This window comes from Vombatus ursinus, unplaced genomic scaffold (assembly GCF_900497805.2).
Source record: "Vombatus ursinus unplaced genomic scaffold, bare-nosed wombat genome assembly UNPS02014841.1, whole genome shotgun sequence".
Taxonomy (NCBI): Eukaryota; Metazoa; Chordata; class Mammalia; order Diprotodontia; family Vombatidae; genus Vombatus; species Vombatus ursinus.
In genome coordinates this window covers 16,820,477-16,833,818 of record NW_020954619.1, presented here as the reverse complement: position 1 = coordinate 16,833,818, position 13,342 = coordinate 16,820,477, and the positions used below count along the sequence as shown (strand labels likewise).

At 35.7% G+C, this 13,342-nt stretch overlaps 1 protein-coding gene across 8 annotated transcripts in view; it reads left to right on the top strand.

The window, feature by feature from the left end:
- PLCB4 (phospholipase C beta 4) overlaps nt 1-12,752 on the top strand; it is a 473,095-nt gene extending 460,343 nt beyond the window's left edge. For 6 of the 8 annotated variants that reach the window (XM_027840353.1, XM_027840351.1, XM_027840355.1 and 3 more), the window contains 5 exons: nt 1,992-2,093; nt 4,491-4,548; nt 4,958-5,044; nt 8,995-9,031; nt 11,168-12,752. In XM_027840353.1, coding sequence (XP_027696154.1) covers nt 1,992-2,093; nt 4,491-4,548; nt 4,958-5,044; nt 8,995-9,031; nt 11,168-11,256 — 373 coding nt within the window. In that variant the 3' untranslated portion in view covers nt 11,257-12,752. The remainder of the gene's footprint in view (nt 1-1,991; nt 2,094-4,490; nt 4,549-4,957; nt 5,045-8,994; nt 9,032-11,167) is intronic. The other 2 variants (XM_027840358.1, XM_027840357.1) reach the window with 1 other exon arrangement.
- The last annotated feature ends 590 nt before the right edge of the window (nt 12,753-13,342 follow it).

Sequence of the window (13,342 nt, the reverse complement as noted above, 5' to 3'; positions counted from 1 at the left end):
CATCTCTGCTATATTACAGTATGTGAAAGCATTCTAGAAACTATAAAGCACTTATGCAAACATGGGCTAAAGATAAGCATAGAGATTGTACCTGTGATTTTATTGGCACAAGGACCTCCCAGATGAAGCTCCCTGAACCAATGCAGATTGGCATCCTCTTTGAAACTTGGAGTTTTAAACCCATCAGAGCACTGAGTTAGGTAACCTCCCCAGGGTCACACATTCACTATGTGGGACTTGAACCTGGGTAGGTCTTCCTTGCTTTGAGATCAGCTTTCTGTTGCCTGGTACTGCTTCTCTAAATGAACATGAGGTAGCATTATTTCTGTGGTAACAATACATACTAACCTACTTGCCAAGAAGTCAAGCACAGATATGAGGCAACCTATTGGTTGAGCTGTTTCTCAGTCATGTCTGACTTTTTTGACCCCACTGGGGATTTTCTTGACAAAGATACTGGAGTTGTTTGCTATTTCCTTCTCCAGCTCATTTTGCAGATGAGGAAACTGAGGCAAATAAGGTTTAATGACTTGCCCAGGGTCACAGGGGTAGTCAGTGTCTGAAGCTGGATTTGAACTCGTGAAGATGAGTTTTCCTGACTCCAGACCCAGCACTTTATATACTGTGCCATCTAGTTGCCCCCAATAATAGGCATCATATTGCCTATAAAGAATTTTAATCTTGGCATATACCTCATAGATTATCTAATCAGCAGATATCTAACCAAAAGATTCACAATTCTTTATTGGCTCAGAACTATGCCAATAGTGAGTCTAGAGAGCTAATATAGATACTGTGTCTTGGCTATAATTAGATTCAGGGGTTTTCAGGTTGTGCTCTGTAAACCCCCAAGAAGCCGCTGTATGTTGGACAGAAGTATTTAATAGCATATATTCTATAGTTTAAGAATGTCTCCGACACATTCATAGTTTGGTCTTGGTGACGTATGGTTATGAAGGCCTGATAAGTCTGCTTTTGAAGGCCTGATTTAGGAAAGTTCAGAAATGCTTATTTCTAGGATCAGTCACAGGCATACTCAGACTAGTCACAGAGGTTTGTGGTCTGTATCAATGGATGGATCTCATGTCACTGATGGAATCATAGAGCATGGAAATCTTGAAGTGTGTTGTATACATATATATGTGTGTGTGTGTGTGTGTATACACATGCACTTACACACATATACACATTATATATTTATATAGACATACATATATGCATGCACATACACATATACTCACAGATATGTATGTATGAATATTTAATTACACATGTACATGATTTTACATAGGTTGTCTTCTGTGCATTACACTGGGATAAAGGGTGAGAAGGCAGATTTTCATCAACAGAAAATATAATTTTAAAATTATTTTAAAATATTTTAATAACTGTATTTCAATGTAATTGGTTTACTTCGTTATCCTTTGTATTGATTTTTATGTGCTTAAAAGCATTATTCTGGATCCTAAGAGGTCCTTAGGCTTCACCAGTCAAAGGGTACATGACACAGAAAGGTTAAGAATCCCTGATTTAACACATCTTTGTGACATAAAGAATTGTTCCCTTTTGTTGTCTATGTCTTTTCCTAGACCAAATCATCAGAGGTGAGTTGTTGATGGTTGCAAACATTTATATCATATTCACTCACAAAAGATAATTCCAGAGGGAGGTAGACCATCCTTTTTTAAATCCAGTAGAGATTTATTTGGATTCAGTGGAAATAAAACAATACAGGGTATACCTGAATCACACTTATTTTTTGAAGGCATAGACTCGTTCTCTACCTCCTGAGCCCATCAGTGACACTGAAAAATAGCTGATACTCTATGAACTTAAGGTGCAGCATTGTTAGCCCATGATAGGCAGACATAAAGATGGCTTTAATACTATAACTCCTGAAGTGGATACTATGCAGAATAGTAACCTAAGAAGATAAATAAAAATCATTAGTGAACTTAACAAATTCAAAGCATGGTCTCCTTTGTATCTAGAGAATGCAAGGAAATGCGTGCCAATCAGGCCAAGATTTCCATGGAAAACAGCAAAGCCATCAGTCAAGACAAATCAATCAAAAATAAAGCAGAAAGAGAGAGGTAAGTGAAGATTGCTTACTGTGAGGAGGTGTGGCATTGACTTACTCCTTATATACACCAAAGAAGAGAATGTTCTCTGATTTGGAAATAAAAGACATGGGTTTGAGGCTCATTGTGTTCTCTGCTTCTCATCACTGCTATGAAGGGTTATGGTTGAGGCTGTGGTATCATTTTATTCTTTACTATGATTGTTTAGTCCTAAGGGCCACACATACATCTAGCCATTTTACTTTTTTTGCTCAGCTTCCCACTTTGCTGATCATGCAGGTGATGATTTGTTGCTTGTCTTGCCACCTGGTTTATCCTTTGACTTATAAAAAGAGTTAATATTAGCCTTTTTTTTCCTTCTGGTGACTCCAGTTGTTAGGGAGCAGTCACTGACGCAGTGACCTTTGGTCCCTCCTTCTCTGAAGCTTGCCATCTACCCCCAGAAGCATCTAGGATTTCACATATCATCAGGCATAAAGTGATCTGAGACACACTAAGGATTTAGATAAACTCTAGATTCATCCGCCAATAATGATATCCACATAAGACTTCTGTTGTGGCTGAGGTTAATGACCCACAGCAAAGCCTGTCATTAATCCACAGAAAATGCACTGCAAAGTCATGAGCTCCTAGGGATAAAAATTATTCCTGTGTATTTTATTGTGATCTTGAAGCACTCTATTAAGACATCAGCGATGGTTATCTGGTAGACATTTTACAGGTTATTTTTTAAAAGATGCTGAAAATCTTGACTATTTAGCCAGTGAAATCTTTGGGAATAAGTTACCTAAAATGTGCTTCTTGCTTTGGGCTGTGGTTAGGTACAGGCCTGAGATAGGTGATTCTTTTAGGATGTGTATTAAATTAAGGATTCTCTTCCATATTAAAGAATGTGAAGTTTTCTTTAAATATTAATATACTTGACTTAATGGACACTGCATTTTTAATGGTTTAAATAATCCCACATCCTGGGATGAGATGCTAGAGAAATGATTTATATTCATAATCAGAAAGCTCACGTAACACATATAAGTAGGATATTAATTTCAGCACATTCCAAACTAATTTATGATCTGTTATGAGAGCTATTTACCTTAAATGAGGTTGTCAAGCAATTTCATGGATTTTAAAATAACAAAGTAAAAATATTTAACAATATTGGTTAATTACAATTCCAAATTGGTATAATAAATTACTGCTATACTCTTGTACGTATGTTGTTAATAGAAGCCAGATCTTACTAGAATGAATGCTAAAATAACACCTCATTTGTTTTTGCTCTTCTAGAATCTATTGTTTATAAAAAGCTATCACTGAGACTTGAAAACTTTTGGTATTCCTGGGGGTAGAGGGGAAGGGATAGGAGGGAATTTTTTTTAATGGAATTTGACCAGCATTCCTTGAGTTATTATTGATATTTGTGTCCTCATTATTATCTTATTTATAACCTCCCTTAATTTTGCTGTTGTCTGGATTTTCTAATCAGTGACTCAGGGACCTAAACTCTTGGAATTCTCTATCTATTATGTTTAAGATCTTTGTTTTTCCCATTTTGCATTTCCCCATCAAGAGATAGCATATGTATTTGTTACTGTGAAGGTCTTAAAGTCATCATTGTTTTAACTATAAGATCTATTTTCTTGATTCATATTGTAGCACTTCATTCTTAAGTATTCAATTGACACATTCCTCTTGGGTTACTCATGGGAAGGCACTCCAGCAAGAAATCATCCCACATGAATGGGAACTACAGAGTGTTGTTTAGAAACTTTAAGATCTATAGTTATAGTAAAACCTCACTTATTCAGAATAATTTGGGGCATCCTTTGTAGTTAAGGTACTGCGTAAGATCGTTTGAAGGATGATTTTTTAAAAAAGTCATTTAAATGTTCATATGTTGGTCTTACTGTGCTCTTCATTTATCAAACTGTCTTTCAAAAGGTAATTCCCAACATAGACTAGGTCTAATAATAAATCCTCAATATATACTGATTTTTAAAAGATATAAACAGTGTATTCTTTAAGTTTTTTAAAAGTTACATTTAGATATCTTTTTAGCAAATGCTATCAAACTATCTGCAAATGAATCCTTTTATCAGAACAATCCTGTCATTTTAGGTCAAACACAGTCACATGTGTTCACACGCACAGACACACACACCTACACACACAGTTCTGACGTCTGTGGAATGGGCCTTGAGGCATATTCTACTTATATTTCATTTCTCATGAATCCTAGTATTTATTTAGAAATATTGATTATAATCATTCAAAGCAGACCAGTTCTCTAGAAAATGAATAAATAAATCCAGATAATGTTTTAGAAGCTAGTACCCTTTATTTGATGCTTTGTCAACTGCATACAATATCATGTCAACAAATAAAATATTTGTGTTTGTTCTTTTTTAGGAGAGTCAGGGAACTAAACAGCAGTAACACTAAAAAGTTTCTGGAAGAAAGAAAGAGAGTAAGTATTTTTTGGAGGCTTCTTCATGAATAAGTCCTATGTATGTTCTTAGAGAAGGGTCCTTGCTTTTTGTTTTTACATTTTTCTTCTTTATTCTTTTCTTTTTTTTCTTTTTTCTTCTTTTCATATAGCTTATCACCCAGTTATATAGAAATCTTAATTCTGGCTTTACTCCCTCCACTAAATGGCAAAAGTAGCTCCCAACCAAGGTTTTATTTGGCCTTATCTTTGTATCATTAAGCCAAGTTCTAATCGTGGATTATCCCTATAAACAACACTTCTCTTTTTAAAAATCTTCAGTTCTCATACACCTTCATTATCTCCTTTAGTGTATTTGACAGTCAATCATCTATTACTTTGAAAACACAACCTGTGTTGTGAATGTAATTTACTACTGTCTTATTTGCAGCTCGCAATGAAACAGTCAAAAGAAATGGATCAGTTGAAAAAAGTTCAACTTGAACATCTAGAAGTCCTGGAAAAACAGAATGAGCAGGTATTTTACCTGAAAAGGTATAAAATAAATAAGCTGTTTTACAATATAAAGACATTTCTGACCATCTTTTTATAGTGAAGCCACTCCTATTAAAAACAGTAAGAAATGGTGATTTTTAAGAGGTTGTACTTCCCACTACTATACCTAAAAGAGATGGAAAAATTGATGTTTAGGAGGGAAGGGATTGTGGACATAGGGACAATAAGCCAATAGGCATTATGACAGTTCTGGGGGATCAAGAGGGATAATAAAGAGAAAATCCAGATGAGCGTACTTCATGGTCATCAAAGACAGTCTTTGCTTTAAAGGGCAAGAGATTTGCTCTAGAGGCATTTTTAGCTAGATTTCTACAGGCAAACAAGCACTTGTAGGTAGAATGCAAACAAAAGAACCTCCAGCAACATCATTTACTGGAAATAAAGAATTTTAGAACTTAAAAGACCTTAGAAATCTTCTCATCCAACCCCTTTCTTTTCAGATGAAGAAACAAAGATACAGAGAGATGAAGTGATTTGCCAAGGTCACACAGCTAATTTGTGGAAGAGTCAGGACTAGAATCTAGTTCTCCTGACTCCTAGTCCAGTAGTCTTTCCACTACACTTTACTGCCTGTTTAAGTATGACCATAAGCAACATTTGAGAGTTAAATCTCTAAGATTCAGCAGCATTGTAGTGACTAAATCTGTTTTTCATTAAACTCTGGAAGCTTCCCAAAAAACCTTTGTGTTTGTTCTTTGTAGGAGAGACTTTTTTGGAGTCATATTTCTACCAGTAATACATTATTTCTCCAGAATTGAGGAATTCATATTGAGGAGCAATGTGGCAACAAAAATCTTTTAAATTGTTTGACTAAGGATTCACTGATTCTTGGAAGAAAAATATGAGCTCTGGATTATGGTGTGTGTAGTTTCTAACACCATCCTCAGGAGGACATGGTAACTAGGGCTTTGTTGCTGAAAATTGTTGACATTTGGAGGGTGCTAACATTTTAGCCCTTTAAAAATATAGAAATAAATAAGCTTTGTACCTAATTATCAAGAATATTTCATCAAAATCTCTTCCTCAGCAATATCTGAGGATATAGCTTGCTATAGGTTCAAAAATTTTTAGTTATGCCTCTGACGATGTCTAAACATCCATGTATAGGGGATATTTTCGTATCCCATTTTGCTAGTGGCCTTAGAGTATTTAAACATATACTAAATAATCCTGAAAAGAGACAATAAAGTTCTTTTAAAATTTCCCCTTAGTTAATGTATGATGTTTTCTTATAACATATTAGAACTGGTAGAAATGTTTAAGACCATAAGTCCAACCCCCTCATCTTACCAATGTGGAAATTGAGGCCCATCGAAGGTTATGCAACTTGGTAGCAGAGCCATGACCAAAACTCTTTTTCCTTGATTTCTTACCCAGGGCAGGGCTTTGTACTATGCCACTGCTAATTTAATCATTATACTACTCTTAATGTACCTGTCACCTTTTGATAGGTATGTTAATTGTAAGACTTCATCAGTTACCTTGTTTCCTTTCCATTTTTAATTGAAACACTTTTCAAAAAAAGAGAATAAAAATTAAGAGTTGCAAGTTACCTAGATCTCAATAACTGTCATGTATACACCTATGTTTGTGTATGTGTATATGAGAGAAAGAGAGAGAATACGTATTTTTCTTAAGATTGAGTGTCCACAAATGTGAAATTGAACGGAAGGGATTGAGGGATTAGAATGTTGTTTAAAAAAAAGAATAAAGGTATTATTTTAAGGTAAAACCTAGAAGTTCAATAAATTAAGAAACTATATTGAATACATTGTTACTTAGTGTAATGGATATAAACAAAATTGCAAAAAGGTAGAATTGTTTATCACTATATTGAGCTTAAAAGTGGATATACTTTTTTTTTTGCTTTTTGGTGAAGCAGTCTAGGTTAAGTGACTTGCCCAGGGTCACACAGCTAGTAAGTGTCAAGTGTCTGAGGTCAGATTTGAGCTCAGGACCTCTTAACTCCAAGGTCAGAGCTGTATCCATTGTTCGACCTAACTGCCCCAAAAATGGATATACTTCTTAAAGCTAAAAGCACAGACCCACAAATTTAGTTAGCCAATGTTTTTAATCGTATATCTAGTTAGAGCACAAAAGAAAAATAAAATCATTGGCAATTACTTCCCAGTATGGAAATAATTCAAACTATAGTAGAGGTTTTGCCTTAAAATTATTATTTTTAGCGTAGCTGTATGTGTCTAGTCATTTTATGGTAGTGTTGTTTTTGTTTCTAATTTCCACACATTTCCTTTCAATATCAAAAGCCCCCTGCCAACTAAGTGTTAATTTGGGTCACATAAGCGTAGGCCACACAGACACTGAGGTTCAATCAAATATTCAAATTTTGTAAAGCACGACAAAATACCATCTTAGGATACTTACATACATACTTGAAGCTATAGCGATGTAAATCTTGCCTGATAAACAATAGAACTTACCCCATCCTTACTAAGTATATTTTCTAGAAGTCCTATGTTTAAAATTTCATATACATCAAGCAGTAATTGAGTGCTTAGTAAACTGTTTTAGGCACACCTGGAATAAAGAGTGGTAGGGAGAGGAGGATGGAGAGAGGGAGGAAGAAGGAAAATATAAAAGACTTTACAGTTACTATAATCACATTGCTTAAGGGAGGTGAAATAATTGTAGAGAAATGCTATCTGGAAATGTTACAGTGGATTACATTGCCAACTTCAAGGAAGGCCATAGATATCTGCAGGTGAGGATTTATTCTGAATGTCAGGACTTCTTGAGGTATTTCCACAGTGATTCATGATCTAATTCAACATATGCTAGATTTGGAATCAGGGTTTGAGTTTGAATCCTGACTCTGCTCCTAACTACCTATATGATCTTGGGCAAATCTTGTAATGTCTCTGGGCTTTAGTTTCCTCATCTGTAAAATGAGAGGGACTGGACTAGACCTTTAAGGTCCCTTCCCAGCTCTAAGTCTTATCGTATTTTAACCTTCGGTAATCCCTTTAAATGCTTCCCAGCCATCACAGTTAGGAAATGGGTTCTCATCTCTGAACTGGATCCCTCACAGGACAGACAACACAAACACTACTCTAAATTTAGTGAAGCTGGAATGCGGTTGTTCTTAATCCTCCTTTGGTCAAGTAATCCCCAATATTTACTTGAAAACTCTTACTAGACCTCCCTCCAGGTAAAATATAAAAGGGTTGCTTTAAAATTTTTGAATATTTTTTCCCTCTAATCATCTTTCTCTCTCTCTCCTTTTGGAGGAGCGTAAGACTAGACATGTTTCTAGAGCGAGGGCCTAGTACTGAATGTGAAGACTACCTCACAAATTTTAGTCTTGGTTCGGGAATCTGATACAAGGTTTTACCTTTCAATAATGCCGCAGTGCAGATATATTCAGGGGAGGAATCCATTAAAAGACTTCAGATGACAAGAGCAGGGATTTTCCTGACATAGATTCAATTACATTCTAATTAGTATCAACCTCTTTTGCTCTATTCCCACTCCCCTTTCCTCTCAGAGTTAGTCCTCCTTTTGCACATATCATTACCATTAATAGCTGCAGTGCTCTCATGCCCAAGAGTTCTATCTGACCGTTGAAAACTGAGTTTTAATTCCTTTTTTAAACTTTCATTAGCCTTTTATCAAGTAGAGTTATAAGAGGTCTTGCTTAAATAAAGGTGTATGTTCTAAAGTCTCTGGAATAGGAGGAAAGGGGGAAATCTTTGCTTCCAAGACCAGCTATTTTCCCATTGATATCAACCTGGGGAAGTTTTTCATTAATGAACAGACACATGTTTTATTAACCTTTTATTTTTCTGCATATGGTTTCTGCATCCATTTCTTCAATTCATTTCAGTATTCATTTATTTTATTTGCTTCATGTTGTATGACTCAATTTTGACATTACTATTTTTGTACAAACAGCTTTTGAAATCCTGTCATGCAGTGTCTCAAACACAAGGTAGGACTGAACCTATAATCAGCAAGCTGCCGCTTCCCTTCTAAATGAGATCATTATCCTGGGTGCGCTCTTTGCAAATGCAGTCTCACAAAAGTACCAGCCAGATAATGATTGCTAATAGCATTGTTCACCATTTATGATTAGCATCTGTTCACAGTGACTATTCAGGGTTTTTGGATTGAATAGCCTTAACTGTTTATTTCATGTTTGGATTTCTCATAACTGGATCCAGTTGAGCAATAATGCTGAAAACCCTTCAGAGAATTATTTCTGAGGTGTTTTATCAGGATTAACCAACTGTAGACTTGAAAGGCTAGATCCATGGTCATGGATCAAGTCTGCCATGATTGAAGGCTTTACTCTAGTGTTGCCATAAATGCTGTCAGCAGCTGGGTTAAGACAAAAGGACCACAATCCTCCCTGTATCTGAGAGTGGCTTTAGTAAGCCTGGTATCTCTCTGTAAATGGACTTTGATGCTTTTGATAATGACAGACAGATAAGGCTTTCACATCTTTAAAATTCAGTTTGCAGACACTTCACAGAGAATCTCCTCATCATAGTGCAACATCTGCTCCAGCTTCCTAATCATCATACTTCATAAGACCCATATTAACTAACCTCTGGCTTAATCTGGTTTGTCATGACAGTAAATTACTTGACTACTCCTAGAACTTTTTTTTTCTCCTATGTGAAATACTGACCTCAACTAGTTGAGGGGTGAGAAAAGCATAGGACCAGTCTAATCATTAGGAATTTTTTTATTGTTATTCTTCAGAAACAAAAAAAAAAGAGTTGAGTTTTCAAAGTCTATAATGTGCCATTATCATATGTTTCTAAATACTGTCTCTGTGTGTCACCTTCATATGTCTATTTTCTTTCTTCATGTCTCCATTTTTCTAAATTACACAAATTATCCTTAGTTTTAAAATCAAAGAGCATATTCTGTATTGGCTTGAGACATAGACAGTGGGGAAAAAATTGTCTACAGTTTAAGACTAGAGGCCTGAACTCTTTCACACTATCTTGTATCTACCCCTACCATCAATCTGAGAGTGAGGCACACATTATTCAAGAGACATAGCAAGAACTGAACTCTCCGATTACATTGTATTAGTTGAATTAATTTACTAACAAGGCTTTATAACAAAAATCATTTAGAAGCACATGATTACAAACCAGTAAACTGCAAATCCCTCCAATGAGCTCTCCATTCAGCTGGAAGACACACACACCACCTGGATTGAGTTGAGTAGTGATATCATCACACTTCAAAAGACTGACTTCTGTCTTAAAGTACATCTTGATTCGTATCTTATTGTCTCTGTTACCATTCTTAAATTTTCTTTATTTCTAAATGTCATGTCAATTGAAAATGAAACAGGCAACAATTTTTCTCAGGTTAGATGTTTCTCGTGCTACTTGCTATATATCTATATGCATATATAGATATTTACAGTGACATCTTAGAGCAAGGTCTATGTTGATATAACATCAGAGAACCCCTTAAAAAGTGAAAAACCTTCTCAGCTGCTTGTTTTGTCTACATGATACAAGGCAATTGGATTCCCCTCACCAGACCTGCCAGATGTTTGGGCATCCTGTATGCTCTGCCTGAGATGGCATTAACATGAATTTCTTCCTGGTGGTTTATAATTATTAACCCAACCAGGGAAGTAAGAGCTGGGTCGTGCAGTAAGAAAGCGTATGGGTAAGTCTGTGGACCTGAGGAAACACTATCAAGCAAACTCTATCATTCCCTAATAAATATTCCAATTAAATGAACATCTGTGAACCAACTATGCAAGTTGCATTAGCATCTAGGCCACATAAAGGTCAATCTGATGTACTGTGAGAGAAAACAAGTGACATCGGTTGTATCAATAGCAAGCCAAAACAATCTCTGTTCATTTCAGGGATGGCTAGGAATAAAATTATTAGGTATCATTTAGACTGAACAAGATTGATGATTGGCTGAATTTTTCACTATTTTGGTTAATTTTTCTGGCGTTGTACAGAATAGTTTCAGATGTTGGGGTGGGGCAGGGGAGAAAGAGAGGAAACAGGAAAATAGTTCATCTTGATACCATCTTCAAGCAAATAGTTTTCTGGTTAAGACTCTGTTTCTGGTGTTACAGGCAAAGGAGATGCAGCAGATGGTGAAATTGGAAGCCAAGATGGACCGAAGACCAGCAACAGTGGTGTAAAACTCCACAGCCCAAACTGAAGAACCAATAGTGTCAAAATGTTACCCCCAAATTGCAGAACCCTATACAGTGAGGACTAAAACCATTTTCTTCTATTTGTTATTTTTCCCCCTTCTGTTTAGGCAAGACATTGCCTGAGACCATGGAGAATATGTAAGAGTTACACATTTCAGTTTTAACTTTTTGAGTACTGAAGAGCGCTTGTCAAATAGGAACTGTTTCTGTTGTGACAGCCTGTCTTTCCAATGAGGCACCCAGTTTAACCATTTGTAATTCTATTTAAGTGTTTGTTCAGCATCATCACAAGAAAATGAGCTTGGTAGTAAACACCCTGCTTTGTGATGTATTAGGACATGTTTGAGGTACAGTAAAAATCATGCAGAAACAGCTGAAAAAATGCATGCATTGGAAAACTTCTTTCTGCAAATTCATCAGCAGAAATTATAGTATGACATATCAATAACTTTACAGGATATTCCTTACATCCAAGTTACCTCATTAGTAAGTGCCATATCTCCATCTTGCCGAAAGAAGCCCATTTCCTGTAGAAATTGTTGAAATGGTTAAACAATGGAAAATACAAGATAACTGTATGTGCCAAAATTCATCAGTGCTCAAAGGTTAAAAGAATTGTGTGTTAGGCACTTTAAGAAAAGTTTACATCAAACACTGCTTTATAGAATTTGCATTTTGATCCTACTGCTGCAGATTCCCAATATTGTAATTCATTATTGCATCTTAAATATTGTGAAATGGGTATTGGCAAAAGTTTATAACTGTGAAAATGTATAAAGTATTTATACACTTAAATTCACAATATTGTAGAAAATCACCTAATTGTTGCCACATGACAAGATTAGTAAGCAGGATCACTAGACCTGTGTTTGCATGACACAAGCACCAATGATGACTACAAATGTGTATGACCACATTCATTCTCTTACCAAGTAAATGCTGATTAAATGTATGGCACAGAATAACATTTGATTAATTATCATGACTTTTAGCAAAATGAAATAAGCATATATATACATGTATATATATGCATCTTTGTGTGTATATGAATTATGTGGGCATTCTTGATACTTCAAGTTCTAGTTTAAAAAAAGTATATAACTAATTTAATTTTACACAAAAATATTTATGCAGATTTTCAGAATTTCATATCAGGAAATAACCTTTTTATGTCTGTTAAATATTAAAAAAAATTTGCTACAGTATTCATCTGCATGGGCTTAAAGCCTGCTGTAGTTATATTGCAGAACAGTGCATGAAAAGCATTCCATTTGGAATTTTACCATGCTGCCAGCCAGTACAAAGGAGACTGCATGGAAACTTGATAGTTTAGAACCAGATTACTGATTTTAGTACACAAAGCACCTACTGAATTGTTGCATATGCTTGTACAAACTGATTCTGTGTATTCCTATGAACAAAACAGATGGCAAGATAAAATTATGCTACCATCAATCTTGAAATTAAACTTTCAACTTCTCTAATAAAAGGTTAAAACAAATTCTTCTGTCAGTGTAATAGTTCGTAAAGGAGGAAAATCAGCCTAACCTGCCTCATAAAATAGACTTTCTCGTTGTCTTCAAGAAGTTCAGTTTGAGCCCAGCGCTTCCCCTCCTCCTCCAAAAAATGACGTAACACACATTGACGCACGATTTAAAATTTCCTCAAGAGAGGGAAAATATTCTCCCAACTACAAATGGAACTTTATTGACTTGTTTCTTACAGTCGTTGTTATTGAGGGTTTTTTTGGTTTGTTTTTGGGTTGTTTTTGGGTTTTTTTGAGTCATGTCCAACTCTTCGTGACCTTATTTGGGGTGTTCCTGGCAAAGATATCAGAGTGGTTTGCCGTTTCCATCTCCAGATCAATTTACAGATGAGGAAACTGAAGCAAACAGGATTAAGGGATTTGCCCAAGGTCACACAGTTAGTAAATTTCTGAGGCCGGATTTGAACTCAGGAGGGGGAGTCTTCCTGACTCCAGGTCCAGTGCTCTATCCACTGCACCACCACCTAGCTCCCTCTCGTACTGCCAAACTGCCATTAAACTTTCAATCCTTGAACCCAATTCTTAACAACCACCCCTGCAAACCA